A 13,574-nucleotide genomic window follows, 5' to 3' on the forward strand; every position below is an offset into this window, starting at 1 on the left:
AGCACTGTCCCTGGCTTCTTTCTGCTCAAGGCTGGCACTCTACCACTTGAGCCATAGCGCTTCTAAATATGTGGTGCTGAGGAATCGAACCCAGATCCTCATGCATGCTAGGCAAGCACTCTACCACTAAACCACATTCCCAGCCCATGACCATGTATTTAAAAGTGAAGACAACTGTTTCACTGGCAGCAAATGGTCAATTTGAGCAGTCTGGTCAAGAAATACTGCAGTGGCAATTCTCATAGCAACTTCCTACCAACTGTGTAGCATTAATGGGCTCAGTTGCAGTAAATTACTACCAACTGGGTTTTTTTTCCTTCTTTTTTAGATTATTATTTTTTTTTGCTAGTACCAGAGTTTGAACTACAGGGGCTTTGAGCTTCACTGGCACTGTATCTCTTGAGCCTTGCCTCCAGTGGGTAGTCTCATGGACTTCCCTGCCCCAGCTGGCTTCGAAGAAAGACCCTCCTAAGATTACAGATGTGATCCACCTGTGCTCTCACCCCTTTTATAACTAAGTCTTAACTCCAAATCATCTGAAAAGGCCAGGGAAATAGATTAAAAAGTGGCATAATAAGCATTTACAGAAAGATCAGGTTTGGTCTCAAGTAAAATTATAAGGCCATTACACAGGCATAATGTAATAAAACCAAGATACAACTGGAAAGGGACCAAAAGAGCCTTTGTCTCCTGGGGGAGGGGGGACAGTATGGAACATACCTGGTTAGGCCGAAATGATGTATGCTGGATTTTATAATTGTTTTTACATAAAGAAGCACTTTATAAACACAATTGTTTTTACATAAAGAAGCACTTTATAAAGTAAAAAGAAATTTTGTGGGTTTTTTTAAACAAAAAAGTTTGTAGGTTTTTTATTTTATCATTTTACTGGTTTAGGATATGAACATTAATCTCTGTATTTATAAAGCTATAAAACTAACAACAACAAAAAGAACAGAACTTCAAATTTCTCTGTTCTATCTTTGTTCATGTTTCTCTTTATCAAAAGTTTATTTATAGGGCTGGGAACATGGCCTACTAGTAGAATGCTTGCCTAGCATGTATGAAGCCCTGGGTTCGATTCCTCAGTACCACATATTTAGAAAAAGCTGGAAATGGCGCTGTGGCTCAAGTGGTAGAGTGCTAGCCTTGAGCAGAAAGAAGTCAGGGACAGTGCTCAGGCCCTGAGTTCAAGCCCCAGGACTGACAAAAAAAAGTTTATTTATTTACTCTATTTTTTTCTCCTGAGTGCTGAGATTACAGATATATCTTACCACACCTGGCTATCAAGTTTTTAATCCAAAAATAATTTAAAGTTTTAAAGTCCTGTTGAAAGATATCAAGGGGTGTTTTTATGGAGAAAAGACTGGCTGTAAGCCTGCAAATGGAAATGTAAAGTAGTGGGGGAACTGAAGACTGAGGGAAGGAAGGACAAATGGTAAATGTGGGGGTCAAGGAGGAAAGACTCTGCTTTGGGGCAAAATGAGTGTACTACAATAAGGCAAATTGGGCTGCTGGAAAAACCACAAGAACAGACACCACACCCCTGAAACCTAAGCCAATCTACTAAGCAATCATTAAGTTTTATCCCTAAATAAGTTCAGAAGGTAGGTATTCTACGCAGCATCCCGTGTCTGTGGGTGCAAAGGGATGGATGGGGAATCCGCTGGCCTGGCGGCTCAGGTGAAGGATCACCTGCTGCAGGACTGACATGGTGACCCCGCCTGGTGGGTGGGGCTGACTCCATCAAGGCTGGGCTGCTGCCAGCAGCTCAAGCTTCAGGTCTTCAGATTCGCTAGCCCATTCTCACGGTGGCTCACAAGGAGGCGCAGACTGCTGCGGGCTCCGGATCCTGTCATCACAGCCCACTGCTCTCCCAAAGCGGTGCCATGCCTCGGCCAGCTTTCGAAGTTTAGCAAGATTAGGTTTAACCTATGGGGAGAAAGTAACGTCAAGTAGCATTTTAGGAAATTCCAGGTGGCATAAGATCTCCACGGAATGTCTCTGCTAATTGGTTCAGATTCCTGGTTTCAACTCAGGAAGATTATACATTCTTTAGGATTTATAGGAATGCGAACTAACTTCAGATTCTCATTTCTTCAACAATGGGGACAGGATTTTTTACATTTTGTTATATTAGCTTTAACTTTTTCTTATTCTCTTATTATTAGCATATATTAATTGTCCAAAGGCAGTTTCATGGTGATATCTCCACACAAGTAAATAGTGTTATCTCCACAACCTCACTCACTGCCATTCTACCTCGTCCCACTTCCCCTTCCTAAAAAAGTCAGCAAATTGCATAACTCTATTTTTATATATCCAAACAAATTCATCCTCAGTCACCTTTTATATTAGCCCTTAGTCTCCTACTCATTCCCAACCCTGGATCTGAGTCCCCTTTCCTCTGCTCTTCCCCATCTCCTCCTGCCCTTTCCTTTCTTCTTCTCCCCTCCCTACACTTGATCTTAGGGCCTGTGTGCTGTGCCTTAGCTTTTTCACTCAAAGCTGGTTCTCCACCACTTGAGCCACTCCCCTTCTGACAGTTTGGTGGTTAATTGGAGATAAGAGGACCACAAACTTTCCTGCCTGGGCTGACTTTGAAGCATGATCCTCAGACCTCAGACTGTTAACTAAGGTTTAAGGTGGGAGCCAATGGTGCCCAGATTTTTCTTTTCTTTTGAGACAGGGTATCACTGAAAAAAAAATATACATACATATACATATACATATACACACATATGTATATATTATATATACACATGCATGCACACAAATACACATAGCAGGCCATCTCCTAAGTGCTGTTTAACAGGCATGCACCACCACACATGGCTTAACAAAAAGCTTTTTTTTCCAGTCCTAGAGCTTGAACTCAAGGCCTGAGCACTGTCCTTGTCTTCTTTATGCTCAAGGCTAGCACTCTGCCACTTGAGCCAGAGAGACACTTCCAGCTTTTTCTGTGTATGTGGTACTGAGGAATAGAAACCAGGGCTTCATGCACACCAGGCAATCACTCTACCACTAGGCCACATTCCCAGCCCTTAACAAAGAGTTCTGAAATGAGTATAATCCACTGCATGAGACAGACTACATTAGTACCTGAAATCTTCTGCCTTTAGTAGAAAAGATAAACAAAATAAAAGATTCTGGCAAGCAGAAACATGAACATTATGTTATGTGCTCATGTTTGGTTCCATTTAATATTGTAACAAGAAGAGAAAAATGTCCTTAAACCACTCTGTGCCTTTATTGCATTATCTGCCTCGCTGTTCATTGACTGGCGAGCAAGGCGGGCACAGTAGTGGGCACATCTCCTAAGCTTGGTTCCTTGCCTTGATGACTCTTAAGGAGATCTCTGGAGCCCACTTGCTACCATCACAGGCCATTATTTCTAGCATGTACTTTTAAGAAACTGGATGTTCAGGCTACATTCTGTGAAAACTGAGTTTGCTATGTTTTCCACACACATACAGGGTATGTAAGTCTGTATATATGTTAGGCATAGAAATGCAAAGCTGACATGAAGATCATTTTGACAGTTTAAGGTCTACTTTCGATTTGAGCTGGAAGAGGAAGTGGGTGAAACTTTAAATTTAACTTCCAGTGCATGGTTTTCCAAATGTATTTTAGAAAAGACTAGCAGGAGCTGGAAAAGAAAGAAGAAACACCCTGTGTCCCTTCCTGTTCTGGTTGTCAGTGTACCTGCTTTTCCTGCTCCAAGTGGTCCAGGTCAGCTAACGGCAGCATGGAAGGTCTCCCGTGAGCACACTGGAATGGCAGCCGGCACAAGGACAAAGCTTCAATAAGGCGAGAGCTCTCCTCTACATTCAGGGCATCATTAAACTTGATGGCTCCTAAATGAAGAAACCGGAAGACCATGATGCACAGTGGGAAACCATTGCTGATCCTGGGTTTGGAAAAAGTAATGTATTTCCTGCTTATCACATTCCCTACACCAAAGACCTCTCATTGCTCTGGTGCCTTCCCCATCAGATCTACACATTCTGTTCGAAATTCTGAGCCTCTGTTCTTGAGCTTGTTTGGAGGTTCTAGCAGGGGAGCGCGGCTACTCAAATTCCCTTGAATTTCAAATTCCTCTATCGGGGATGGTCATCCTCTTTGACTGATTGACCGAGCGCACAGCTTTGGGAGGGACACACATAGAGCGATGAGGGAGGAAGGGGACACCCACCTAGCCAGCCAGATCGGTCGAATCAACCCTGGTGATCAATGGGGTGACAGATGTCACAACCAGATCGCCCTCACATCCCGAGCTTCTGTTCTTATACCTGCAGTCCTGGTACTCTTTGCTGCAACTCCAGGATGGAATTTGTTTCACCTTCTTTTCTTTATTGGAGTTTGAACTCAGGGACTTGAGATTGCCTAAGAAGCTACTGTATTCACCTGAGGCACACTCCCAGTACTTCTTGTGTTTATTTCTCAAAAAACCATTTATGCCTGGTGTCCTGAATCATGCATGGTCCTCCTATTTATGCTTCCCATCTAGCTGGGAGACTGACATGAACCACCACACCCAGTGTTTATTCTTTTTGCCTAGGCTGACCTCTAACTTGATCTTCCTGACCTCTGCTTCTGAAGTAGCTGGGATTAAAGGTAAGAGCCATAGCACCTTGTCAGGAATTAAGTTTTCTTTTGCAACTCTGCCCAGATTGTATCACATCTCTGAGATGAATATATCCCCTCAGCTCACTTCCTCTGGGATTGATCTTCCAAGATTATACTGCTGTTAGGTTGGTGTTTTGCATTGGAAAAGTCGTTTTTTAGGTATATTCAGTGTCTTGATCTAAGTTGTACTCTTTAAGAGGCAAGGGAAGGGGGACAGTAGTTCCTAGCTCCTGTGTTCATAGGCTTTGTGCAGTTGGGGACTACAACTTCCAGATCAATGGATGTTCCCAGGAGCCCTGGGCACAGGCGGTTCTCCTTGGGGCCAGCTATCCTGGGGCACTGGGTCCCAGCTGCCTGGCTGCAGTGGATGTGAGGGCAGTGGCAGCTGTGGAGTGAGCACAAGCTGGGGGGAAGGAAATGAGGTAGAGCAGCTGAGTGTGCAAGCTAGGGAGCCTCTCTCAATTGTACGCCTGGGTTCAGTGTGAAGCGGTGCCTGAGGGATCGGCTGGAAGAGCCTGCTGAGTCTCCTGGGGGTTTAGTCAGTGGGGCTGTGAAGGTCCTCTGGACTTGCGATGTGGAAGTATGGGGTACCTCGGCTGTGAGTGTTTTGGGTTGGTGTGTGGTAGGGGACACATGAAGAGGTGAGCAGAATTGTGTGCCTTCGGCATCCTTCACAATCACTGTGCCCTTCGCCCTCAGGACACAGAGGATACGTTGGCTGGCCAGGCCACTCTTACCATGGCAGGCTTGGGAGGCCAACACCTTCTGGACAGTGAGAGGCAGCGTCCCCTGGATGCCTCCTGTGGTCCTGAGCAGCTGTGACAGACAGGAGAAGGGAAATAGACAATGAAGCCTTTTCTGGGTGGTAGCTCTGTGCCACACTCCGAAATAAGAGAAAAGCATACCTCTACTTGCTCTCGGATAAACTCCTATAAAACCAAAAGGAAAACGGGCATTAATCCAGTGTTTTGTTGTACTTGTCCTTTGCCAGTTTATAAAATATCCAATTTTCTTTTTTTTTTTAAAAAAAAAAACAAAACAGGCCTTCTGAAGGAGAGAATCCCAGCAACACAAGCATGTAGGCACAGATTTATTTGCTATAAGGCTGTTTGTATTCGTAATCTTGGCCAGAACAAGTGTAATATTACACACAAGCTGAGAATAAATACACAAAACTTATCAACACAACTGTGTACTCAGTCTCTTGTTTAAATATTACAAACTTAAGTAAACAGTCACTGTACTTCCCACATACTTTTTTTTTTGACAATTCCCTTCAAGTCAGCTTATTTTATGAAGCCTTTGGTTGAGAAGTTTCTCCTTCCTCATATGTTTCTGTCTTTTTAAACAATTTCTTGAGACAGAGTCTTACAATGCACTTCCGGCTGGCTCAGATCTTGAGATTCTCCTGCTCAGCCTCCCTGTAGGATTACATACAGCATCACCATGCCCATGCCTTTTCAATAGTTATCTCCCTGTAAATCTTAGTATTTTGCAAAGGAAATTCAAAGCTGACACAAATCAATTTGCTTACCTTTAGACATATGAAAGTTTTGAGATTATGACATAATTAATTACTTTTTCTGGTAAGAAACACAAGATTGTGTGTGTGTGTGTGTGTGTGTGTGTGTGTGTGTGTGTGTGTGTGTGTATCCTGGCCTTTGAAGCTGGAGCTGTTCCTAAGCTTTTTGCTCAAGGCTAGCACTCTTATTACTTGAGCCACAGCTCCACTTCTGGCTTGTGTAGTTGACTGGAGATAAGAGTCTCAGGGGGGGCTGGGGATATGGCCTAGAGAGTCTCAGGGACTTTCTGCCCAGGCTGGCTTTGAACAGCAATCCTCAGATCTCAGCCTCCTGAGTAGCTAGGATTACAGGCATGAGTCATCAGCACCCATCTTGAAAAATGGTGATTTTATTTTTAAAATCAGGCTCAGAACATTCTCTCCTTTCCTTCCTACACATTGTAGTCTGTCATGCTTATAAATGAACACTGTATATATTTTAAATATATACATCTTTCCCCAAACACATCCAGACAGAACGATGTCTCATAATACCTGACTCACTAACAAAGCTTAGTGTGGATTGAAATCAAAATTAGCTTCTTTTCTATTCTCTTTTGTGTTTGTCTATCCACTGTGTAAAACCTGGCAAGGAGAAAGGTCTCTTTCTTAGTTTTCTTCCTATTTCAATGGTTCAGTTTGTGCTGGATAATTTAAATAAGTTAAACAGGCTCAATTATCAGGTGGGAAAAAGAATTTTAGGACAATGCATTGATGATGTTCAACTGATAGGATTCAAGTTGCCACCTCCTCAAAACCACAAACTGTTCCAGCTTCTTTCAGAATCAACAAAATCTCTCTTGATCTGCCTGATTTAACATAATAAAGATTTTTCTGAAACCATAAGCTTTGTTTCAATGTGAAGCAAACTCCTTAACAGTAGTCTTTGAAGTCACTTCAGGAAAAGTTTTTATTATAATTTTCTAGTTAAATTTTAGGGATTGAGTTACAATAAAAGGTTCTAACAGATCCTATCATTTGGATTTAAGAGAATTGGGAGCAAGCATCTTAGAAGCAATGAGCCCTGTGGGGAGAAAAGAACTTGACTGAAAGCAAAGCCAAGTCTATTGGATCAAAAGGGTGAACTCAAGGTAATCCAAAAGCTGGCACTGTTAACTGCTCATTGCTTTTGAATGTCATCTTACCCTTACACATATGCTCAAGTCTCTTCCTTCTAAAAACAGCGCCTCCTCAGCCTTCTGCCTGCCTTAACTTCACCACACCCTAATCTTCAGCTATCACCCTATCTTTCCTCCATGTAGTCAGAATCCTTTTCCTTATTTCTAGGCCTTTTTCAGTGCTGGGGATTGAACGCAGGGCCTTGTGGGTGCTAGGTAAGCACTCTACCACTGAGTTACACCGTCTGCCCTTGATTTCTTTGAGACAGGATCTTACTTTATTATGTACTTCAGGCTGTCCTGGAACTTGTAATCCTCTTGCCTTAACCTCCTGAGTGCTTGGGATAACAGGCAAGCACCACCAAGTAGCCTGAGTTCTGGAAAGGGTGGTTTCCTTGGCCTGCCACGCTCCACCCTCATGCACTCTCCACCTTCTACTCTACACTCTTTCTGCCAGACTTCATCTTCAGGGAAGGAAAGATTCCAGAAGACACACAATACTTCAATAGCCCAACTCCGACTTCCAGGGCTTTGTTTTATGGCTATCATTGGCTTAGTTTAGGGAATATCACTTTTCCTGGATTTCTTCTTTCCTCAGATATCCCCAATTATCCTTACAGGTGGGAGACCACTACCACTATATATACACCTTCAACACTAGTGCTCCAGATTTCACCTTTTGCTCTCCCCCTTGCTTTTCATACTCTTCCTGGACAACCCCTCTTCCTCCAGGGCCTTCTCTAGTTTTAGATATCATCAAACTGCACAAGCTGTCAACTCTGAAATAGATAACATATGGTTCAGGTTTATTTTGTGGCACAAAATCTGTATTTAGCCGACCCATTGGACATCTGTACTTGAAGGCCCAAGGTGTCTGCATTGAGATCTTAATCTTTTTCCCCACACTGTGTGCATCTTCCTTCTCCTCTTTTTTTTTTTTTTTTTTTGGCCAGTCCTGGGCCTTGGACTCAGGGCCTGAGCACTGTCCCTGGCTTCTTCCCGCTCAAGGCTAGCACTCTGCCACTTGAGCCACAGCGCCGCTTCTGGCCGTTTTCTGTATATGTGGTGCTGGGGAATCGAACCTAGGGACTCGTGTATCCAAGGCAGGCACTCTTGCCACTAGGCTATATCCCCAGCCCTTCCTTCTCCTCTTTGTCAATAGCACCAGCATTCTCCTGTCATCAAGCCAGAACCCTTAGAATCCCTGTTACGTATTTTTTTTCCTTTATTCCTTTAATATTCTATTACTTATCAGGTCTTCTTGATTCTACTTCCCCAAATAGGTCTCAGCATGTGTCACCTTTCCTTTCCAACTACTATTGACTTACTAAATCCTCATCTTCTTACTCCCAAGTGCTCACACTGCCTCTGATCTTTATCTTTCCCAGACTAGCCTATCCCATGACTTACCCACTAATTATTTTAGATGTAACTAAGTAACTCAGAGCTCTAGAAAAATGACAGATGAGAGCCTGTGTTCTAAAGAGAGCTGGCATGAAATAAGTAGAAACAGTAATGGCAAAAAACAGGTATATTTTAAAAAGAACAAATACAACTTCTGAAAATATACAAAAGGAAAAGTTCTCATTACCATCATATAACTGTAATCCCTCTGTATATCACCTCTATAGTAACAGTACAGTAAATTAATTTTTAAAAACGTCTGAAAATAAGACATAGCTATGAAAAACACAGATATTGAATACCGAAATAATTTTGTTGATAAATTCAATTAATTTAATTTCAAGTATTCAATTAAATTTGTTAAAATGGATCAATTTCAATAATTGAAATGAAAACAATGTATAAGTTAAACATATAATAAAGAACTTTAGTTCATTGGAAGATAAATGAGGATATTTCCCAGATTGCAACACAGAGATAAAGCAATGAAAAATGCCAGCGTTTAAAAGACAAGAAGACATATTCCAGAAGACATCTTACAGGATTTCCAGGAAACAAGAGAGAATGGAGAAAGAATGCTTGAAGTGTAATGACTATATACTTTCAAATCTGAGGGAAACATGATGACTCTCAAGAAGGAAATGAAAATAAATCCATACTAAGATATACCACAAGGAAACTGGAATACAAAAAAAAAAAAGAAATAAAATCTTAAAAACAACCTGAGAGAAAATTAATTAAATAACCAACATAGTAGTGATAATTAGACTGGCAATAGACTTTATTTTTATCTATCTATCTATCTATCTATCTATCTATTTATTTATTTATTTATTTTGGCCAGTCCTGGGGCCTGAGCACTGTCCCGGGCTTCTTTTTGCTCAAGGCTAGCACTCTGCCACTTGAGTCACAGCACCACTTCTGGCCATTTTCTATATATGTGGTGCTGGGGAATTGAACCCAGGGCCTCATGTATATGGGACAAGCACTCTTGCCACTAGGCCATATCCCCAGCCCTGGCAATAGACTTTAGTGGCAAAAATAGAAAGTCAAAAGAACTGGGGGAGCTGGGAATATGGCCTAGTGGTAAAGTGCTCGCCTCATATACATGAAGCCCTGGGTTCAATTCATCAGTACCACATATATAGAAAAAGCCTGAAGTGGCACTGTGGCTCAAGTGGTAGAGTACTATCCTTGAGCAAAAAGAAACCAGGGACAGTGCTCAGGCCTTGAGTTCAAGTCCCAGGACTGGCAAAAACAAAACAAAACAAACACACACGAAAAATAATTGGAATATTTTCAAAATGCTTCAGGATAATTGGCAATGCAAAATTCTATTTTTAGTAAGAAAGTGTGAAGGCAAACTAAAAGTATTTTCAAACTGCGTGTGATGGTTCATGCCTGTAGTATCATCATTGCTCAAGCTAAGGCAGGAGGAGGTCACGAGTTTGACACTGGGCTACACAGTGAGTTTGAGGCCAGGTGGGGCGCACAAACCTTGTATCAAAAAAAAAATATTTTCAAAGACAATGTATAAGGCAGAAGCTGGTGGCTAATAGCTGTAATCCTAGCTACTGAGGCCCTGAGTTCAATGCCCTGAGTTCAAGCCCCAGGACCACCCTCCCACCCCCCCCCAAAAAAAAACATACGCATGTGCTTGCAAGGAGCTGGTGATTCACACCTATAATCCTAGCTACTCAGGAGGCTGAGATCTGAGGATCACAGTTCAAAGCCAGCCCAAGCATGAAAGTCCATGAGATTCTTATCTCCAATTAACCTCCAGAAAACTACAAGTGGTGCTGTTACTCAAAGTGGTAGGGTGCTAGCCTTGAGCAAGAGCTCTCAGGGAAAGCACCTAGGTCCCAAGCCCTACAATTAGGAAAATAGCCTTTTGCTAGTGGCTCATGCCTATAATCCTATTTAAGTGGCTGAGATCTGAAAGATAGTGATTCAAAGAAAAATCAGCAAGGCTTCATCTTTAACTAACTGGCAAAAAACTAGTCGGATCCAGGCACCAGTATCTCATACCTATAATCCTAGCTACTCAGGAAGTTGAGATCTGAGGATTGCAGTTTAAAGCCAGCCAAGGCAGGAAAGTCCAAGAGATTCTTATCTTCAACAAACTACTAAAAAAAAGAGAAAAAGCAGGAAGTAGCGCGTGGCTCAAGTGGTAGAGTGCTAGCCTTGAGAAACAAAATTCAGGGACAGCACCTTGGCCCTGAGTTCAAACCCCAGTACACACACACACACACACACACACACACACACACACACACACCCCTACACACACACACACACCCCTACACACACACACACACCCCTACACACACACACACCCCCACACACACCCCTAATCGGAGCTAGAAGGTGTGAGGCCCTAGTAAGCCCTGGGTACCAGCACCAAAAAAAGAAAGAATGAAAAGGCCTTTTTGTTGAAGCTTTCTAAATCTCTTTTTCTCTGGACTTAGTAATTTTGTGTTTTCATTACATTTTCTGAATAAATCTCTTTAGCCAAATTTCACTGTACTGTAATTATCTAAATGTCTTACTCCTCAACTTAAGTGATCTCTGAATTTCTGGCATGCTGCAGATAAATAGCATAAATATGTGTTGAATAAATATGAATGTAGAGAATCTCTAAAAAAATGTGAAATTGTTACTGAGCAAGTTCCACATCAGAAGCCATGTCTCACCTCCACAATACTCTTGGTGACAGTAGATCTTCCTCTTCGAAGTTCATTGGCTTCTCTTTCTACAAAACAGAGTGGTACTTTTCCCACAAGGACCAGAGAATCACTGGTGTCTGGAAAGATAAATTCAAGGCCCAGATCTTCCAGATTTTTGTGGTAACACCTAAAGAGACAGCCTCAAATTTAAAACTCTTACTTCACTTGCAATTCAGTACTAGTTCCAGAGTTTCTTAAAAGGTGACAGAAATTTTATAGATTGTATTATTTTTCTCATTTATATGTGTTTGTTTCAGATCTTTTTACCAAGATTCCTTCTGGGATTGTAGTAGTTCCTCTTATTAATGGTTTTACTTTCCAAGATTTTAGTTATTCAACTTGACTGTGATCCAAAAATATTTAATGGAAAATTAAAAAAACAGATAATTTTATATTTGTAGGTCCTGGGGCTTGGACTCAGAGCCTAAGCACTGTCCCTGGCTTCTTTTTGCTCAAGGCTAGAACTCTACCTCTTGAGCCACAGCACCACTTCTGGCTTTTTCTGTTTATGTGGTGCTGAGGAATTGAACCCAGGGTTTCATGTACACAAGGCAAGCACTTTATCACTAAGCCATATTCCCAGTCCTAGACAATATTTTTGAAGCTGGGGATTGAACCTGGTGCCTTGTGCATGTTAAACATACACTCTTACCACTGAGCCACATATTTAGTCATAAATTTTAAATTGCATGGTGTTATGAGTAATATGATAAATCTTCCCACTGTCCATGGAACCATACTTTCCCATCATATCTACACTGTCTAGGCCATACACATTACTTAGAGGCTGTCTTATTTATCAGGTAACAGCCCTAATAATAGCCCCAAAGTACAAGAGTAGGCCATAAAACATGGAAAATAGATTCACCTTATGGAGCAATGTTATAGGACATACAGGAAAAAACAGTGTATGCAGGACCCAGACTATCTGAGTCTTCAGGTATCCACTGGGGTTCCTGGAACAAATCCTCTGAAGTAAGAGAAGATTATTGCTTAGTAACTTTTTTTCCCCATTGAGAGACTCAAACTGTTTATAAATCTCTTTCCTAGGTTGTTTTAATAACATTATTTGTTTCATTTTTAACATGTCCATTTCTACACACAATGTATCTTGATTAGAGTTACCCCCCCCACACACACACATACACACTGTAATTTTTATTCATGGCTGAGAAACTGCTAACTTCTTGTCTGCACTTCAAGGAGCTTGGCACAAAGAAAAGGTCTGAGAATGTTTTGAATCAGCATTAAAGCAGGGAGGTAATTAAAAGTCCCAGGAACTGAGAAGCCATGATTAACAAGGGATGTAAATAAATGCATTTTGTCACAGGGAAAAAAGTATTGCCAGTAGCATATTCCCAAATCTGAAATAAAGGGAAATTTATTTTTCAATAAATTATATGGCCTAGAAATGGGAAAATGTCCTATCTTGTGACTAATCGCTACATTATTTGCCCCTTCCTTGCATCTCAATGTTTTACTTTTTTCCTAATAAGATTATGATAATGAAGAATCTAGAATGAACCAAGACAAAGAATGGAAGTAATTACTGCACTAACTTTGCTTTCAGAAACAGCACAGCATAAACACTTGGCTGTTCCAAGAAATGAGAAGAATATTCTAAGCCAACTGCTGGAAAAAATTATCAGGGAAATTCTATCCTAAACTCAATAGCTGTGATATAGTGGAAAGACAGGCATTTTGAGTCAAAAGACCTGCCTTAGATGGCTGATGGTTGTGACCTTAGAAAATAATTGTGACCTTATATAAGCCAAATAAACCTTTCCTGGTCTGTTTCTTCTTCTGAAAAACGGAGCAACAGTTATGTAAAGATCTTATAGAATTCTTTTGAGAATTTATACTATCTTAACACATTTTCATAGTGATACTAACCATAAGATTCTCCTTTGTTCTTCTGTTACCATTATCTCTAGAGGAGGAATTATAATAGAAGATAGTAATTTTTTCCGACAAGAACCTTGTGGTTGCTGCTTCTCATAGGAGTCTGTTGAAACAAAGGTGAATGGGTTACAGTAAGAAGGGACAGGGCATGTTCTACATTCAATTAAAAGGAATCCCTGCAAGGTGTGGCCATGATAAAAGTAATCTAGTACTCAATGTTCAGCCCTAGACGTT

General features: G+C 41.3%; 1 protein-coding gene across 7 annotated transcripts in view; it reads right to left on the reverse strand.

Annotated features, from left to right (window-relative positions):
• Nucleotides 1-1,227: 1,227 nt before the first annotated feature.
• Nucleotides 1,228-13,574, reverse strand: part of Mlh3 (mutL homolog 3) — a 44,542-nt gene continuing 32,195 nt past the window's right edge. For 6 of the 7 annotated variants that reach the window (XM_048361822.1, XM_048361820.1, XM_048361821.1 and 3 more), the window contains 6 exons: nucleotides 13,332-13,443; nucleotides 11,406-11,565; nucleotides 5,535-5,558; nucleotides 5,367-5,445; nucleotides 3,706-3,857; nucleotides 1,228-1,932 (listed from right to left, as the gene is read on the reverse strand). In XM_048361822.1, coding sequence (XP_048217779.1) covers nucleotides 1,807-1,932; nucleotides 3,706-3,857; nucleotides 5,367-5,445; nucleotides 5,535-5,558; nucleotides 11,406-11,565; nucleotides 13,332-13,443 — 653 coding nt within the window. In that variant the 3' untranslated portion in view covers nucleotides 1,228-1,806. Of the gene's footprint in view, nucleotides 1,933-3,705; nucleotides 3,858-5,366; nucleotides 5,446-5,534; nucleotides 5,559-11,405; nucleotides 11,566-13,331; nucleotides 13,444-13,574 lie in introns of those variants that run through there. The other variant, XM_048361824.1, reaches the window with a different exon arrangement.

The sequence above is a fragment of the Perognathus longimembris genome, chromosome 14 (assembly GCF_023159225.1).
Source record: "Perognathus longimembris pacificus isolate PPM17 chromosome 14, ASM2315922v1, whole genome shotgun sequence".
Classification (NCBI taxonomy): domain Eukaryota; kingdom Metazoa; phylum Chordata; class Mammalia; order Rodentia; family Heteromyidae; genus Perognathus; species Perognathus longimembris.